Raw genomic sequence first — 19,649 nt, forward strand, 5'->3', positions numbered from 1 at the left:
GATCACCTCTGCGGTTTTAATTTTTTGCGCTATAAACAAAAATAGAGCGACAATGTTGCTATAATAAATATCCCCCAAAAATATATAAAAAAAAACAATTTTTTCCTCAGTTTAGGCCGATATGTATTCTTCTACCTATTTTTGGTAAAAAAAATTGCAACAAGTGTTTATCGATTGGTTTGCGCAAAATTTATAGCGTTTACAAAATAGAGGATAATTTTATTGCATTTTTATTAATTTTTTTTTTTACCACGAATGGCGGCGATCAGCGATTTATTTTTCATGACTGCGACATTATGGCGGACACTTCGGACAATTTTGACACATTTTGGGGACCATTGTCATTTTCACAGCAAAAAATGCATTAAAAATGCGTTGTTTACTGTGAAAATGACAATTGCAGTTTGGGAGTTAACCACAAGGGTGCGCTGAAGGGGTTATGTGTGACCTCATTTGTGTTTCTAACTGTAGGGGGGTGTGGCTGTAGGTGTGACGTCATCGATTGTGTTTCCCTATAAAAGGGAACACACGATCGATGACAGCGCCACAGTGAAGAACGGGGAAGCTGTGTTTACACACAGCTCTCCCCGTTCTTCACCTCCGGGGACCGATCGCAGTACTCCACGGTCACCGATCTTTGGACCGGGTCACGGGTGCGCACCGCGGGCGCACGCCCGCTACCCACGGCTGGGCATTATACAATCACGTACGGGTACGTGATTGTGCCCAGCCATGCCATTCTGCTGACGTATATCGGCGTTAGGCGGTCCTTAAGTGGTTAATAGGTGGTGACTATAGAAGAAGAACAGTGATGAGATATAAGAACATCAAGCAAGTACATTACATTCATACTTTTTGAACTAGTTACTTACAGGAATCACAGTATAATGCCATGATAGAAAACCCCTATAAATTTGCCAACCACTGTCAATTTTTTAGTACTAGTATGGCCGCTCAAGCTAAAATATAATTTACCCATTAATTTTTCTGGTAATAGTCCAATGAAGAGTTATTTAAGTGTCAGTCCATTAAAAAGTGATGTTTAAAGTATAGGTGAATGCTGGTGGGCCGATTTCTTTCTGTAGTTCTCAATTCCTGTCCACAAGTTTTGGGCGCTCTCATTCACCTTTCTGTGTTCCAGCATCATATATTTATATTATTATACACGATTTATATAGCGCCAACAGTTTACGATCTGTTTACAATCTATTGCATTGTTAAGAATGCTGGTGGTTGACTGTCTTGATATACAGGGTTTCAAGTGTCCTCCGATGTTGCCAAAAGGCAACACATAATTTTCAGTAAATGTAATGCTACAGAAAGCAAACATGCAACAGGATATTATCAAGGACTGTAGGCATTGTACAAGCGATAGCCAGAGACTGCAGATATGCTGCAGGAGATGGCCAGACACCGTAAACATGCTATATAAGCTGTTGGAAAGTGGGGATATACTTCATATGACAATTAAAGAAAAACTTCAGGATGTGCTAATTTTTCTGATGTTAGTTGTAAATGGATAATGTCACAGCCTCTTCTGGTCTTGCAGATATGCATGGCCGCTGGGAGGAAGGATCAGTGAGGGGTCTAATGTCACATTCAGCGCACCTCAAAAAACGACATCGGTCTGTCCATTGAATGATGCCAGTGGTGGGTAGCTCAGACCTGCTTACACAGTGAAAAAATATACACAGTGAAAAAATATATAAATGTAAGCCAGTGATAATAAATGTCCACGTGTCCAAATAAAGTCCGTATTTAAGTGCATCCACAAAATGAATCCAGCAGAAGTGAAGGTGAAAAGAAACACCGATAGGGAATCCACCACCGCATGCAAGATGGACTCTCACCTTAATGCTTCGACCCGTGAAGGTCACAAAGCATATCAGCAGTAATCTCAATTGCATCAGATCTCCATAGAAAACATCATACCATGGATGGTACCAGCAAACAACCATACATAGGAAAAAACACACAAAAGAATCTAGTGCTCTCCGTATAAACCAGGTTTAATGCTGCATAAAGCGATTAAAAAATGGGCACTCACATTTAAAAACACTCATGAGCCGAGTGTATGCTGTAACAGTATGTCAGAAACCACAGCGGCGACGATCGGGGTGACGTCCTGCGTAGCTCCTCCCCTTGCGCGTAAATAAGGACTTTATTTGGACACGTGGACATTTATTATCACTGGCTTACATTTATATATTTTTTCACTGTGTAATTATTTCTTCATATATTTATTAGTTATTATTTGCGCTGCACTTCTTCACTTTATTTATGTATTTTGGGAATTTTTTATGAATTTGTCCTTGGCTTGCATACGTTAGTTTTATTATTTTGATTTATTCCAGCGCTGAATATCTCACATTATATATTTAGCTCAGACCTGCGCCTGGGTTCTTTCACTACACTGAATGAACGTCACAGTGGGTGGGACAGAATGGGACCTGGCTCCACCCACTACACTGTAAATTAACTACACAGTGGGTGGAACGGCCTGGGACTGAAGTTCTTCCAATATACTAATAAACAGAGTGAGACCAGGATCCAGGTCCTCTGACTACTCTGTGAATAAACTACACAGGGGTGTTACAAGACTGGTGGCTTGGAAAGAAGCGTGTATAGCGACCATTGGTCCTATAAAACAGAAATTGAGGGGAGTGGCCCCTTATTATACAAGAGTAAAAATGGGATTATCCAGTGGGTAAAAATCCAATAGAATATTAGATCCGCACAGTCTTGAAACACTGCCAGTATCGGTTGTATTATATAAAAATATGTAACCTTCATATTTGTTCCTTTTTTGTTTTCTCTAAGATTAAAGAGCAACAAAATAAGCTGATAAAATTGGATGATGAGGTTCACCAACTGCAAGAAGAAAATATCTCCAGTCAGAGCGATCTCCTACAGACACAAGCACAGATGAAAATTCTCCACCTGAACCATTCCACTGCAGAAAAACAAGTTAAACATTACATTATACAGGTATGTTTTTAAATGGCATATACATAATAAAGTAAAATAAATACAATACAGGATTTTCAATTTTGAAAGATGCTTTTCCACAGTTATTTGTAAATAAACTACATATTTCTTTTTTCCTTAAAGCCATATTAAAGTGTTACTAAACACAATTTTTTTTATTAAAATAACAAACATTTTATACTTACCTATTCTGGGTAGTGGTTTTGCACAGAGTGGCACTGATCCCCTTTTTCTGGGGCCCCCCGGTGGCGATCTTGGCTCTCCCTCTTCTTTAGAGGGACCACCATAGCCGGGCGCTGGCTATGGAGAGAGCGTAGTCCCTGCATTCCCGACCTGTGTATATACAGAGCCGTGCTACATACACTTACAGTATACAGCAGGATTTAGGCCTGCCCCCCCATGCCTTGACAGCAGCAAGAGCCAATGGCTCCTACTCCTGCTTGAATACAGTGAAAATAGGAAGTAAGGGGAGAAAAGATGCAGCCCTGGCACAGCGCTGATCTTCATACAGGGAAAAGGGGGTGGGGGGGGGGGACAGAGAAACAAAACATGTTTTTAACCTTAATTCAAACAATGGATTAAGGTAAAAAAATGTTTTTAGGTTTAGTACCGCTTTAAACCCAAAAGCAAACATTGCAGTAAATCAATTCTCAGATTTTAAGGCTGCATTTTCAAGCCTTTCTTTTATTTTCACCTGCTGATCTGGTTAGTATTGAGTGTAGGCACTCAAATAGAGGAGGTGTCTTACTGGCCAGAAGACCAGGTGAAAACCAAGGAAAGAAAGAACACTAATGCAGCCACCACATCTAATGATTGGTAAGCTGCAATATATTAAATTTTTGGTTTGGGATTTAATACCGCTTTAAGGTGAAAGTAAAAATATGTTAAGTTATTTTTGCCTTGATGAATTTGTGGCAGTAAAGCAACAGAGGCCATTTGAAATGACTGTTGATAGTGAGATGCTCTAGTTTGCTGAGAAGCACAACTAAAAACAGTTACCTTTTTATAAAATTTTTATTATTTCTTAGATACAAGTATGTGCATATTTGAGATCCGATCCATATTGTAATTTTTGCCTAGCTGCTTCTCAAACTGGTATAATAGAGTACATATGGAAGTTTTACACTACATTTTACAGAAAAAAAACGGTCTCAAAATTATCCATCCGGAACCAACAGATGCAGGGCCACAAAGCTAAAACATTGAACCTGGAAAATGGAACTGCTGATATTGGTGGGGATTGTAGATATCTGGGTTCACACTTAGGCTACTTTCACACTGAGGCACTTTGCAGGCACTATAGCGCTAAAAATAGTGCCTGCAAAGTGCCCTGAAAGAGCCTCTCCTTCCACTCTAATGTGAAAGCCTGAGGGATTTCACACTGGAGCAGTGCGCTGGCAGGACACTCAAAAAAGTCCTGCTTGCCGCATATTTGAAATCAATGGGCAGCGCCGCCGAACCGCCGGCAAAGTGCCAATGCAGTGGCGCATTGCAGATGGTTTTAACTAGGGTTGTCCCGATACCACTTTTTTAGGACTGAGTACGAGTACCGATACTTTTTTTCAAGTAGTCGCCGATACCGAATACCGATACTTTTTTTAACATGTGTCCCCAAATGCAGCGATGTCCCCCCACAGATGCAGCCATTGTCTCCCCCCATCCAGCCATTGTCTCCCCCCCATCCAGCCATTGTCTCCCCCCCATCCAGCCATTGTCTTCCCCCCCATCCAGCCATTGTCTCCCCCCCCATCCAGCCATTGTCTCCCCCCCATCCAGCCATTGTCTCCCCCCATGCAGCCATGTATCCCCCCATCCAGCCATTGTCTCCCCCCATGCAGCCATGTATCCCCTCATGCAGCCAGGTATCCCCCCATGCAGCCATGTATCCCCCCATGCAGCCATGTATCCCCCCATGCAGCCATTGTCACCCCCCCATGCAGCCATTGTCACCCCCCCATGCAGCCATTGTCACCCCCCATGCAGCCATTGTCTCCCCCATGCAGCCATTGTCTCCCCCATGCAGCCATTGTCACCCCCATGCAGCCATTGTCACCCCCATGCAGCCATTGTCACCCCCCATGCAGCCATTGTCACCCCCCATGCAGCAATGTATCCCCCCATCCAGCCATCACCCCCCATCCAGCAATGTATCCCCCCATGCAGCCATTGTCACCCCCCATGCAGCCATTGTCACCCCCCATGCAGCCGTGTCTCCCCCCATCCAGCCGTGTGTGTCTCCCCCCATCCAGTCGTGTGTGTCTCCCCCCATCCAGCCGTGTGTGTCTCCCCCCATCCAGCCGTGTGTGTCTCTCCCCATCCAGCCGTGTGTGTCTCACCCCATCCAGCCGTGAGTGTCTCCCCCCATCCAGCCGTGTGTGTCTCCCCCCATCCAGCCGTGTGTGTCTCCCCCCATCCAGCCGTGTGTGTCTCCCCCCATCCAGCCGTGTGTGTCTCCCCCCCATCCAGCCGTGTGTGTCTCCCCCCATCCAGCCGTGTGTGTCTCCCCCCATCCAGCCGTGTGTGTCTCCCCCCATCCAGCCGTGTGTGTCTCCCCCCATCCAGCCGTGTGTGTCTCCCCCCATCCAGCTGTGTGTGTCTCCCCCCATATGCAGCCATGGCCCGCTTACCTGCTACCGCCGACTGTGTACTACGGCCGGCCAGGAACATTACAGCTTTGAATAGCTTTGTAATGATTGGCGCCACGCTGCGTGTATAGACACTCCCCCTCGCTCGGGATTGGACAGTTCACCCGAGCAAGGGGGAGTGTCTATGCGTGGCGCAAATCATTACAGCTATTCAAAGCTGTAATGTTCCCGCCCGTATTACACAGTCAGCGGCGTAACGGCGGCGGATCGCAGCGGCGAATTGCTTCTCCGGTGGCGGCGGTCGGCGGCGGGGGGGGTTAAGTATTCTATTTGTGTATTGGGGCGGGGTATCGGCGTCTGACTACCGCCGAAAAAACTCGGAATCGGTCCCGATACCGATACTAGTATCGGTATCGGGACAACCCTAGTTTTAACCCTTTTTCGGCCGCTAGCGATGGTAAAGCACCGCTAAAAATAGCGACACTTTACCGCCGACGGCGCGAAACGCCCCAGTGTCAAAGTAGCCTGATTCTAATTGGATGCATGTTTACCCGCATGACAGGAGATTGTGCCTGGCTCTCGATGCAGCCAGTTCACATACCTCTGGGGCGGGCTCAGTCCGCAATTAAGAAGGGTCCTATGCATCTTTGGTTCCGAATCAGGTGAGAAGTCAGGCAGAAATTCGGACCTGATTCGCACCTGCATCGGTGTACTGGGACACACCGGTCCCCCTGCTGTGAGCCACGGCCTAAAGAGGGGTGACTCCTGTGCTCAAGAATCTGATTATCCAGTCTTAAATTGTTGCACTTGTAAATGCTTAGGCGAGCCATAGATTCATAATTTTTTTTATTTATTTCCACCATGGGAGGAAGCAAATTAAATTTCTTGATTCCCCAATCAACACAATCGGTGTTATTGGGGGAATGCCTCCGGCAGTGCTTCTGTCAGTGGGGGGGGGGGGTACAGGTAGCCTCCCCACCTTTCAGAATACAATGATTGCAGGTAGTGACAGTAATCATTAGGGTTGTCCCGATACCGATACTAGTATCGGTATCGGGACCGATTCCGAGTTTTTTCGGCGGTAGTCAGACGCCGATTCCCCGCCCCGATACACAAATAGAATACTTAACCCCCCCCGCGCCGCCGCCGACCGCCGCCACCGGAGCCGCAATTCGCCGCTGCGATCTGCCGCCGTTACGCCGCTGACTGTGTAATACGGGCGGGAACATTACAGCTTTGAATAGCTGTAATGATTTGCGCCACGCATAGACACTCCCCCTTGCTCGGGTGAACTGTCCAATCCCGAGCGAGGGGGAGTGTCTATACACGCAGCGTGGCGCCAATCATTACAAAGCTATTCAAAGCTGTAATGTTCCTGGCCGGCCGTAGTACACAGTCGGCGGTAGCAGGTAAGCGGGCCATGGCTGCATATGGGGGGAGACACACACGGCTGGATGGGGGGAGACACACACGGCTGGATGGGGGGAGACACACACGGCTGGATGGGGGGAGACACACACGGCTGGATGGGGGGAGACACACACGGCTGGATGGGGGGAGACGCACACGGCTGGATGGGGGGAGACGCACACGGCTGGATGGGGGGAGACACACGGCTGGATGGGGGGAGACACACACGGCTGGATGGGGGGAGACACACACGGCTGGATGGGGGGAGACACACACGGCTGGATGGGGGGAGACACACACGGCTGGATGGGGGGAGACACACACGGCTGGATGGGGGGAGACACACACGGCTGGATGGGGAGAGACACACACGGCTGGATGGGGGGAGACACACACGGCTGGATGGGGGGAGACACACACGACTGGATGGGGGGAGACACACACGACTGGATGGGGGGAGACACACACGACTGGATGGGGGGAGACACACACGGCTGCATGGGGGGTGACAATGGCTGCATGGGGGGTGACAATGGCTGCATGGGGGGATACATTGCTGGATGGGGGGTGACAATGGCTGGATGGGGGGATACATTGCTGCATGGGGGGTGACAATGGCTGCATGGGGGGTGACAATGGCTGCATGGGGGAGACAATGGCTGCATGGGGGTGACAATGGCTGCATGGGGGTGACAATGGCTGCATGGGGGGTGACAATGGCTGCATGGGGGGATACATTGCTGGATGGGGGGTGACAATGGCTGGATGGGGGGATACATTGCTGCATGGGGGGAGACAATGGCTGGATGGGGGGAGACAATGGCTGGATGGGGGGAGACAATAGCTGGATGGGGGGGAGACAATGGCTGGATGGGGGGGAGACAATGGCTGGATGGGGGGGAGACAATGGCTGGATGGGGGGGAGACAATGGCTGGATGGGGGGGAGACAATGGCTGGATGGGGGGAGACAATGGCTGGATGGGGGGATACATGGCTGCATCTGTGGGGGGACATCGCTGCATTTGGGGACACATGTTAAAAAAAAGTATCGGTATTCGGTATCGGCGACTACTTGAAAAAAAGTATCGGTACTCGTACTCAGTCCTAAAAAAGTGGTATCGGGACAACCCTAGTAATCATATGCAGAAAAATCTGACAGGCGGTTGTACCCAAGTCGATAGATGGATTAACTTGGGTACAATCAGCCTGGCCATACATGGATCGAAATTTGGCCGATCCCTGCTGAACGATCCAAATTTTGATCCATGTATGCCCATTTTTAACTTTGTCTGCTTGTTAAACTTTACTTACATTATATGAATCTGATTTTGTAGCTTTCAGACCCCATTCACACTTTTCGTAACGGGAACTGGCGTTCCAGCTGGCGATTTTGTGTGAGCGATTTTCACATGATTCCGTGTGTCACGCAAAGGGCAGCCCAGGCTCTTCAATGGGCTGCCCTATGCACGTTTGTCATCCAAAAGTATCTCTAGCTCTTTTTTGGGCGTCAAGTTTCACGTGATTTTTCTGTATATTTGGGGTACCATTTAGAATTTTGCACCAAATTGTGGGCAGAATCGCGGCAATTCCTGATCGCCAAGTGTGAATGGGCCCTAAGAGTCAAAAGTCACCTAAAGGCTGGTAGATAATGCAGCTCACCTGTTACCTTCCAGCAGCAGAAAGTTTCACAATGTTGAATAACACAGTCCTGTAGCTGTAAACATTCTCCTTAGCTTTGCAGCTCTGTTATTTTATACTGTTGTGTACTCTCAGGAGCTGTAAGACAGTATGTCAAGTTAGGAGCTTGACATAACAGCAGCTGTCAGACTTGATTTATGACTCTCAAACTTAAGTTTCAGACTCATAGAAAGTAGTGCTAAATTAGGAAGCATTAAAAAAAAAACAAAAAAAAAACAAACATATACTGTAGTTATAGTAATTACATTCCGGCATAAGCCCATACACTGCTGGTTCAAAGTGAGAAAAAGCAAACACACTGTGGAAATGAATACCGTTTTATTTGTTATTCTGTTCATCCAGTCTTGCTTCACATACCTCTACCACACTGTACATCTGTGTGGTAGAGGCATGCTTAAACGTGTTACAGGAGTGTGTTGTTCCTAGGTAGGAAATTTGCAAGATGTATCTTAAAAAAAAAAAAAAAAAAAAAAAAGCAGCTGATGTCCAGGTAAATGTTACAATATAGTATTACTTTCATACGGCTGATTATTTCCCATAAATATTTACAGTGTCTGGGTATATAACAGAAGCAAGATTTTCCACTAATAATTATGCATCGATGAAGGCATTGTCACAAAAAAATGTATTACATATGTCATCCCATTTCACAACTTCTGTATCTCCATGATGAGTTTATTAGAACAGTAATGTTTATGAATTAACAACATTTTTGTTTATGCAAAAATAGTTACTCCATCATAGAAGAAGGATAAAATGCTGAGTTTTGTTTAAATTTAGCTTACAGAAAAAGGTTGTACACAGATTTATGCAAATGGAAAATGCTCTTTTATACTGCAGCAGCTGCAGTCACTGATGTAATTTCATTAAAATGCAGTTGGATACATTTCCCTGGAAATGACCGTGAATGTATATTACACAACGAATGATTATAAATACAGTTTGCTTTAAAAGTAATCTGTGTCTCCGCTTTATTAAACCTCTTCCCTTCCTGTAGGTGCGCTGAGCAGTACGTGAAATTGGCCTGGCTATTTGAATTGTTCACATAAGTAATTTAACGGAATAGCAGAGCTTGCACGGTAATAAGACTTGTTTTAATCCTCTGGTTGTGGCTTGTGACACCATCCAACTGCACGTTGCTTCTGTTTGCCCCTGTGGGAAGGTTAGATGACTGAAGGATTACAGATCCTGTGCCTTTTATTATTTGTACAAGCTCTATTCCCTGATAAAAGGAAAGAAGAAAAATTGTATTCACACATTTGGTGAGGAACTCCTTACAAATGTGTCTTCATACGCAGGTCAGGCGTTGGCTCGTACTTCATGTGTGCCCCTGTCATCAGGATGGTGAAACTTTAGAGAATTGTTTAAAGATCGTGATCACAGCGAAAAGCAGCTCTGGGCTATAGAAAAGGCCTCAAAGTAGTGAGAGGTTGCTTTTGCTTTTTCCCACAATCACATAGTGATCTTTATATAATCTCAAATGTTTAAAAAAAAAAAAAAAAGCGATTTCTTGAAAGGTCTTCATCAAACTGCACATTTCTAATGTTCAAGGCTGAATTTTATGAGGAAACGATAGCGAAACTGCGGGAAGATTTGGAACAGTCAAAGAAACGATGCAGAAAAAGTACAAAAAGTCTGGAGTCTATCGAGCAGAACATTTATGATTTAAACTTGGAAATTACTTTATTACAAGCAAATCACAAACGGACAGTTGAGCAGGTAACAATGTTGTCTTCATTTTTCTTTAGACTTTGTTGTTGTGTTTTGTTCCTGTTCCTGGACATCATTTTAGAAATATCTTGCATGTTAATCTTACTGATCTTACTCTGGGATAGAAAGACAATAAAAGACAATTCAATTACAAGCTGTAGAAATGTGCTTTTCTTTGAACATCTATTTACATAAGCAAGGTTTCTCTATTCTCATTTTTAGAGGTAGATAGATTAAAGTTCATATAGACCAGATACAGTTTTTGTTCCCCCCCCATCATGTTTTAATATATATTTGCAATTATCGTTTTGATATCTTAAAGACACTCTGTCAGGGATAAGAAATGGCCAATGGTATAAAGTGCAGACACTTAGGCCCCGTACACACGGTCGGACAAAACCGATGAGAATGGACCGAGGTTCAGTTCAGTTCAGTGTATAGCCCATCGGTCTGTTTTCCTTCGGTCCAAAATTTTAAAACATGCTTCAAATCCGAACCGATGGACCGCTGCCCAATCGGTCCAAACCGATGGTTAGTACAGAAAGCATTGATTCAAAACCCGTGCATGCTCAGAATCAAGTCGACACATGCTTAGAAGCATTGAACTTCGTTTTATTCAGCACATCGTGTGTTTGACGTCACCGCGTTCTGACCCGATCGGTTTTTGGAACGATGGTGTGTACACACATCAGGCCACTTCAGCGGTGAACTGATGAAAATGGTCCGTCGGACCATTCTCATCGGTTTGGTCCGACCGTGTGTACAAGGCCTTAGAGGTCCACACACCTGCATTAGCCACTAAAAGCTTGCAAATATGGCCAAGTCCAGTGTCATTCTGAAAGCAAAGCTCCCACACTTTGGGTAGTGTTGGAGCTTGTTGTTACCTCCCACACTAGTGCCTTATTGTCAAAATAAATATATGTCCCCCCTGGCTTGTCTATAAAATATTATATATAAACAGGAGATCTGTTAGACATTCTTCACCTGTAAAGAAGGCAATACTTATGTGGTAAAATGAAAAAAAATGAAAAACTCTGCTAAAATATGCTAAAGGGGGAAAAAAAACAATTATAAAACTAAGTTTTATAGTTTGTTCAATTGAGAGCTGCAATTAACATGTAAACAATTGGTACAGAAGAATATCTTAAACGAAAAATAAATTGCGCTTCCCCCTAACCATGTAATGTGAATATTAACCACTTAACCCCCGGACCATATTGCTGCCCAAAGACCAGAAGACTTTTTGCGATTCGGGACTGCGCCGCTTTAACTGACAATTGCGCGGTCGTGCGACGTGGCTCCCAAACAAAATTTGCGTCCTTTTTTTCCCACAAATAGAGCTTTCTTTTGGTGGTATTTGATCACCTCTGCGGTTTTTATTTTTTGCGCTATAAACAAAAATAGAGCGACAATTTTGAAAAAAATGAATATTTTTTACTTTTTGCTATAATAAATATCCCCCAAAAATATATAAAAAAACTTTTTTTTTCCTCAGTTTAGGCCGATACGTATTCGTCTACATATTTTTCGTAAAAAAAAAATCGCAATAAGCGTTTATTGATTGGTTTGCGCAAAAGTTATAGCGTTTACAAAATAGGGGGTATTTTTATGGCATTTTTATTAATATATTTTTTTACTAGTAATGGCGGCGATCAGCGATTTTTTTTTCGGTACTGCGACATTATGGCGGACACTTCGGACACTTTTGACACATTTTTAGGACCATTGGCATTTTTATAGCGATCCGTGCTATAAAAATGCATTGGATTACTATAAAAATGCCACTGGCAGTGAAGGGGTTAACACTAGGGGGCGGGGAAGGGGTTAAGTATGTCCCTGTGTGTTCTTACTCTGGGGGGGGGGGGGGGCCGTACTAGGGGAAACACTGATCATCTGTTCATACATTGTATGAACAGAAGATCAGCGTTTCCCCCGCTGACAGGACCGAGAGCTGTGTGTTTACACACGCAGCTCCCGGTCCCCGCTCTGTAACGAGCGATCGCGTGTGCCCGGCGGCGATCGCGCCAACCGGGCACACGCACGGGAGTCGGGGGCGCGCGCGCGCGCCTCCGGCGGCGCGCACGCGCCCCCTAGTGGCGGCTCAAAGAGCCGCCGTATAGCTACGGGCTCTCGCCCAGGAGAGCCGACCTGCCGCCGTATAATGACGGTGCGCGGTCGGCTAGTGGTTAATTAAGGAAAATCCAATCACCAAAATTTATAATACCAAAAAACAGGCTAGTAACAAACTGATATGTGACTAATAGTATATGATAATAAAAACTAATGTGTCCAATTTTAAAGAGCATCAGTTACTATATTGCAAGCAAACTCATGCCAATTAATGCAATTAATTTAATTACTAACCAATACATACATGAAAATGAAAAACTAAAAATAAAGTCCATAGGTGCTTGAGTAATAAATAATGAATGCTAAACACAAGTGCTCTGTGCAGAAATCCAAAAAACTGATGAAATGTGTCCAAAAACTTGTGATGAGTCCTCCACCAATCAGTAAAAATTCCTCCTTACCGACTTGCCATGATCCCTTATGGCAGGGGATCACTGAAAGCATATAGTCAAAGTTCTCACTCCAACTGCACAGCTCAAACACATCCAGTTTTTAGACAATAAATCTCATTGATCTCATGGGTCATTAGCATATACATCCGACTCGTGACGTCACTACAGATGCGACACAAGCGGAACCTAGAGACCAGGACGTGCCATTGGTGCTTGTGCCACCAAACTTTAGTCAATAGATTGGACACTTGACACCTCCTGGTTTGGCCTGAACCCATGTACAGATAGAATTTTGCTTGTTTGGAAGTTCAGTGAACAAAATTAGTGTTTAGCTGATCCGAACCTCTGGCTGCAGTGTGAAGTGAAACCTTTGCCAGTGACATCACTACTGCTGCTGAATTTCGACAGCTTCCCGCTCAGGGCTTCTGGTTGTTATAGAGTCAGCAGCTGCCATGTCTTAACGGTCAGTGATGTGTTCCTGCCTGGCTCATTCATCTTTCAATTGGGAATTTCTGGCTGATATGTAAATGTAATTGAGAAGGCAGGGGATTCTGTAAAAAAACAAAAAAACATTATATATATATATATATATATATATATATATATATATATATATATATATAATAGCCCATTGACCTGCTGAAAGAAAAAAAAACTCCAAGTCTGATCCTGTCGCTCACTCGCCTACAAATGTCCGCTCCCTGGCGCTGGCACTACATGTAAATAAATATTTGGTCAAAGACCTCACCCAGGAAATCAGCCCCTTTGTTTACATTCTACTGCAGTTATCGGGAGCTGTCATTTGTGGCGACTGAGCAATGAGATTGAATGTGATTAATGATGGATTTATGTTGCAGGACATTTTTATTTTTTTAATAAAGGACTTGTCAAAAGTGTGTGTTTTTATTTAATACTATTTTTTTTTCTTTGAGTGAATAGGGATACTATGTAGCGATGCTGAAAAACGAACCCCACAACCATTGGATCATGTTTGTGGGGAAGAGGCCCTTGTCTTCGTCAACATAGGGATAAAGTACTATGATAGGGAGGTTCCCATGTTGAAGGCATATAGCAAGGTATTTTTTTCAGGAGGGGAGTGTGCCCTTCCAATCCTTTCCTTGCCAGCCAGGCTGCATGCTTGGATGACCGTCTCGTATGGATTTTAGGGGAGACCTCATGCTTTTTTTTTTTTTTTTTTGCATGAAGCTTCCCTTAAATCCTATATCAGACACTCATTTAGGATAAGGGTGGCATGTATTGTAGGGGAACCCTAGGCAATTTGTTTGTTTTGTTTTGGTGCCCAAGTGCCCAGACCCCTATGCCAGTTGTTTGACAGGCCCTTGCCTAGTAGTCTAGAAAATGGTCAGTCTTTTTAACACCTGGACTTCAGTAAAGTTCAGCAAACCCACCTTCAGTTGAACCCAGGTATATACAGCTTAACACTATTCCCCACAGTGGTTTCTCCTCATCTTGACACCACTCTATCCTGCTATGACAGGAACCAGTGAGACTTGTAGGGGACAATGGGGATTGACATTCCCAAAAGATCGGAGCAGAGTTTGGCTGTATAGGCACTGGGAAAGGTAAGAAATATGGTCAAATGCCACAGAAGAGGGATTTAAAAAAAAAAAATCACGCCAAGGTCGCTTTAAAGACAAAATAAGCATAGGTATCTTGACTATGCAGGAAGTTGCAATATGCACAAGCGGGCAGAGTTAAGCACATTTAGTATGTATAGTCAGAACGCTATACACAAAGTGTAAGAAAATGCAGACCAGTTGTTTTTTGCACATTACATTGAAACATGAGACCCCCTTCATGTTATGTAGTTTATTTTTCAACTTTCTATATATTGCAAATGTATTTATGAAAGAGAAAAAAAAATCCATAAAAAAAACTTTAGTGCTAAGGTACACAAACAATTTTAATTACTTGCAATGATCTTGACACTTGCTGGGAATCACCTAATTTCCAACACTTTGAAATCAATGTTCTACTAATTAGGTGAATGTATGTGAGTAATGAGTTATTATAGTCAACCATGAAGTCTACCCATTAAAAAATACTTAATCAATCAAAATATAAATATTATTTAAGGCTGCATTTCAGTAGGTCGCTCGTTAAGAACAGCTGCCATAAAGAAAATGCTTTGCATTATTTTGGTGAATGAAAGGCGTTCTCTGATTGGACGATGTGAAGGGGCAGTGATGTCATGTCCTTCACCTTATCCAATCACATGGTACAGGATCCAGAAGACCGCAATGATCACTATCGTAGCATGTAGTGGTTGGCAGTATCTCTCCTTGCTGAGCCAACTACGATGCTTGAGAGCTTCCTGACTAACTCCTTTAGACAATATTGCCTTGTGTCTTGTTTTCCTGTTGAACCTTGAACCCTTTGTGAACTTCCAAATTAAGCCATACTTTTGCACTTCCTGTTTGCCAGATTATTGTGCTCTCTCCAGCCAGAACCTCACTCTTCTCACTCCTGATGCCATCCCTATCTTCACTACCACTTGTTACCAACCTTTGGCTTGTTCCTCTACAACATTTCCACTTGATTCCAACCTGCAACCACTTGTTACTAACATTTGGCTTGTTCCTCGACTACGCTTCTACTTGATCCCAACCTGCTACCACTTGTTAACGACCTTTGGCTTGTTTACTAACTATGTGTGTTCTTGATCTCTACCTGCTTCATCTGCTAATGGACCACAGCTTGCTCACTTTCTGGTAGGGTGATCCTGAGGACCGCAACCTGGTAGTAACAAGCAGCAAAACCCATCTCCACCATCAGAAATACTGGTTAGTGCTTAGGCCCTGCACCTCGAGTGAGCCCACGTCATCCACCAGGGGGACCTGCTTGTGTACCTATCCTGCTGGTCAGTGGGAGCCTCTCCACTATATAGCTACAGCTATAGCTACTGGTCTCCAAGCCTGACCTTTGACTGTGACACTGCAACTATTACAGGCATTCTCAGTCATGTATGGAATATGCATACTTACATTTGTCCAAGCAGGACCAATGTAACCATACAAAAAAAATCATACCTGGAATTCAGCTTTGAAATGTGGTTTGTTTGCAACAACTTGTATCATCAAATAAAAAAAAAAACTTCCTTGCAGTTTTCTAGGTACCCTTTGTTGTCACAATTTGCTATTAGCACTTGTGTCTGTTACTCTGATCCACACCACAGCTGCCATAAAAATCTTATGCCAACATAGTTTTTTATGAAATCCAATATTTATTTACTGCTAGGCTGATCCCCATATAACAGCCTTTGGACCTGGTCATTGACCCCTCGAGCACTGAGCGTTGATTTCAATAGCAGAACAAGTTTACAGGATTCTAGTACCACTCACAATGTATCCTTGCTCTCCCTTTATACTGATTTACAGTGCAGCTTATGTTCAATCAGGGTTTACAAAACACGAATCATAGGAAATTACTGTACCTAGTTTAGAAAATGTTAAGTTGCTCTCATTTACTTGACAATTAGAGACACGTTGCACCAAATTAGGTACTACAGGTTGGGCCATTTATATGGATACACCGTAATAAAATGGGAATGGTTGGTGATATTAACTTCCTGTTTGTGGCACATTAGTATATGTGAGGGGAGAAACTTTTCAAGATGGGTGGTGACCATGGCGGCCATTTTGAATTTAGCCATTTTGAATCCAACTTTTGTTTTTTCAATAGGAATAGGGTCATGTGACACATCAAGCTTATTGGGAATTTCACAAGAAAAACAATGGTGTGCTTGGTTTTAACGCAACTTTATTCTTTCATGAGTTATTTACAAGTTTTTGAACACTTATAAAATGTGTTCAATGTGCTCTCCAGTGACATGCGGCGAGTGCTACGCTGTGGGCTCTTGCTGAATGAAGCTAGCTTACGTTAAAACCAAGTACACTATTGTTGTTCTTGTGAAATTCCCAATAAGTTTGATGTGTCATATGACCCTCTTCTTATTGAAAAAACAAAAGTTGGATTCAAAATGTCCGACTTTAAAATGGCCGCCATGGTCACCACCCATCTTGAAAAGTTTCCCCCCTCACATATACTAATGTGCCACAAACAGGAAGTTGATATCACCAACCATTCCCATTTTATTAAGGTGTATCCATATAAATGGCCCACCCTGTATATTCAACTGGTATTTGCAGCGGTAAACTATGCAGGAGATAGGGACACCCAGAAACATTCAAGCATGTTTGTCCTGCACTTTTGTTCAACAATGCAGCAAAGAAACAAGGTAAACTTCAGGAGGCTTTGTACAGCAAGCCCATGGCATATACATCCAAAGTTAATATACTGTACATTCATATCAGTCCCTGCCCTTAATGGGCTTACAACCTAAGGTCCCTACTTTACCTTCATACATACCTCCATATTAGGGACTAATTTTTAAAGGAGCCGTAAGAAACCTGCTCAAACACAGGAAAGAGAAAGTACAAATTCCATCCAGATGGTGTTTTAACTATTATTTAAACGGGGACCACAGTGCAGAAGTTCTAAACACTAAGCCACCATGCCAGTAGTCAACCTTTTCACTCAGCAGCAAGCACTCATAGGAGAGAGAGATCATTTTTATTGCGCATCAGCTAGCCTACATATATAAAGACCTGTACTTTGATAAATAACAGGATATGGCCACCAAGTCAGATGTTGGACCTAGGAATTGAGTGAGTGTTCAAGGACCAGAACAAGGACTTATTCAGAGTCTCAGCAAGTTTCTTTGTCCATATTGGTCATCAGCCTTGGAGCCCCTCAATATGTGTATGTGAAAAACCTAGGTGACACATTGACTTTGTCCACAATCCTGCCAGCTAGTGCCTTACAGTACATAGAAAGGGTTGTTCATAGTTTCTTTGAAATCTTATTTAGAGCTAAACAATTCAGTCAGTTTGAATGCAAATAATCCCCCGTTTTCTTTGGGAGAAAACTATGGCAGTAGCCATTGTGTAAAATTATACAATGACCCTTGCAGCACAAGTGTGATTATTTAGTGCTTTGATATTCTTCCATTAGTTTATTCTCAGTGTTTTTTTTGTTTTTTTACCTTTTTTTAAAGAAGAAAATCTTTGTTGTCTGCAGAGTGAATCTTAATTAATTTTTATTTGGCTGATGCACTTGCAATGTTCTAATGAGACAATTACAGGGTCGGTTTTGCTTTAAAAGTGTCTAACCTTTTGAAAGTATCTCTCCAAAAATGAACTTTCTGTTGGAGATGATTCCTAAAATATGACTTGTATCCTTGTGCAGACTTCTAGGAAAATCATTGAGCCAATCATACAAGCAGGAAATTACATTTCTGGGGGTGTTTCATACACCAATGGTGTACAGAACGGCTCTGGTTGCCATATTGCATTACATTTTACAAAAAAGATTGAAAGGAAAGGTCATTTTTAATAACATTCAATTACAATGTGGCTCGTGTAGCAATTGTATGAACTATAATATATATATTTTTTTGGTTTGCTATTTTGTTTCCCACAAAAGTGGAATTATCCTTTAATGACACAGAGGCTTCCTACTCTGCTGCTTTCAGCATTTCCACTTGCGCAGTGAGGCCTTTTAGATTTGTATGAGGCTGCACTACTAGCCTGGAGAGGCAAAGGAAGATTTCGGGAAATCCTCTGCATGCTGGGTTTTCCTACTGTGGCTTAAGAAGAAGAATTTTTAACAATTTACTATGTATGCAACTATATTTTATACAGCATATGCTTTTTGCATCACTCCTAAATGTTACACCAAAATGTGATATGTTTCTTATATATAGAAAATGGTGGGCTGACAATCCTGCGGTCTTATTTTTTATTTTTTGGAGACTTTAGTGACATGAAAAAATGTAACACATTTAATACTTTGTTGATGAAAACAAGCTGTCCATTCCCTTTTCTGGTGGTTAGCTGCCAGATTTACAGCATAATTACAGCTAAAGAAAAAGTGATCAGGGTTTACAAAGATTATTATTCCAATCTAAATGTAAAGAAATGTATACTGTGTTACAGTAGGGCAGAGAATAGTATTTGCTTAGGCTTGAGAGCTGACATCAATTTAACAAGATACAGTAGAATGATTTTTAATACTTTTAATCTGCAGCATGTGCAGTATATAGACAAGACCATAATGGGCCACGCTATCTTGCTCCAGCTGAGAAAGACAATCCTTTTGTCCTTGAGACCAATCTGAACACTTATGAACTGTATTGAAGAGTCATGTGATGGCTTGTATTCTACAAATAATCCAAGATATTTTGAGATTTTTATTTTGCCTCAGAAAACATGGTATGGGGTAGTAATGTACTAAGGAGGGTTTTTATTAAACTAGAGGAAACTATTCTTAAAGCTGAACTTTAGCTATATATAAAAGGGCAACATTTATTCCAGTTTTGTCTAAGACTTATTACATTTTTTTTAAATGCAGTGAGTATAAGTCTTTAAATCCATAAATATATTCACTTGTCTTTGTCCAGTGCATCAGAGTACTCCAAACATTGCAGTGCTGTCTTCCTTACCCTGATCCCTTGCTTATGATAGATAGAATACAAAAAGTGAGGCCCTATTCAATGTATTGATATTTCTCCATTGAATATGCTGTGGGTGGGTAGTTGCTCAGAATGTATTGTGTGACTGCAGGGGAGAAGAGTTATGCTACTGATCTGTTCTTGTTTCCTGGTATGAACCATAAAACTGATAAAACTAAATTCCAAGACTTTTGTCAGCTTTA

At 42.9% G+C, this 19,649-nt stretch overlaps 1 protein-coding gene across 1 annotated transcript in view; it reads left to right on the forward strand.

Annotated features, from left to right (window-relative positions):
- The window catches only part of LOC120941176 (polyamine-modulated factor 1-binding protein 1-like), a 512,202-nt gene that overhangs the window by 218,993 nt on the left and 273,560 nt on the right, over positions 1 to 19,649 (forward strand). The window contains exons 16-17 of the mRNA XM_040354465.1: positions 2,821 to 2,988; positions 10,234 to 10,401. Of these exons, the coding sequence (XP_040210399.1) occupies positions 2,821 to 2,988; positions 10,234 to 10,401 (336 nt within the window). The remainder of the gene's footprint in view (positions 1 to 2,820; positions 2,989 to 10,233; positions 10,402 to 19,649) is intronic.

This window comes from Rana temporaria, chromosome 5 (assembly GCF_905171775.1).
Source record: "Rana temporaria chromosome 5, aRanTem1.1, whole genome shotgun sequence".
Lineage (NCBI taxonomy): Eukaryota > Metazoa > Chordata > Amphibia > Anura > Ranidae > Rana > Rana temporaria.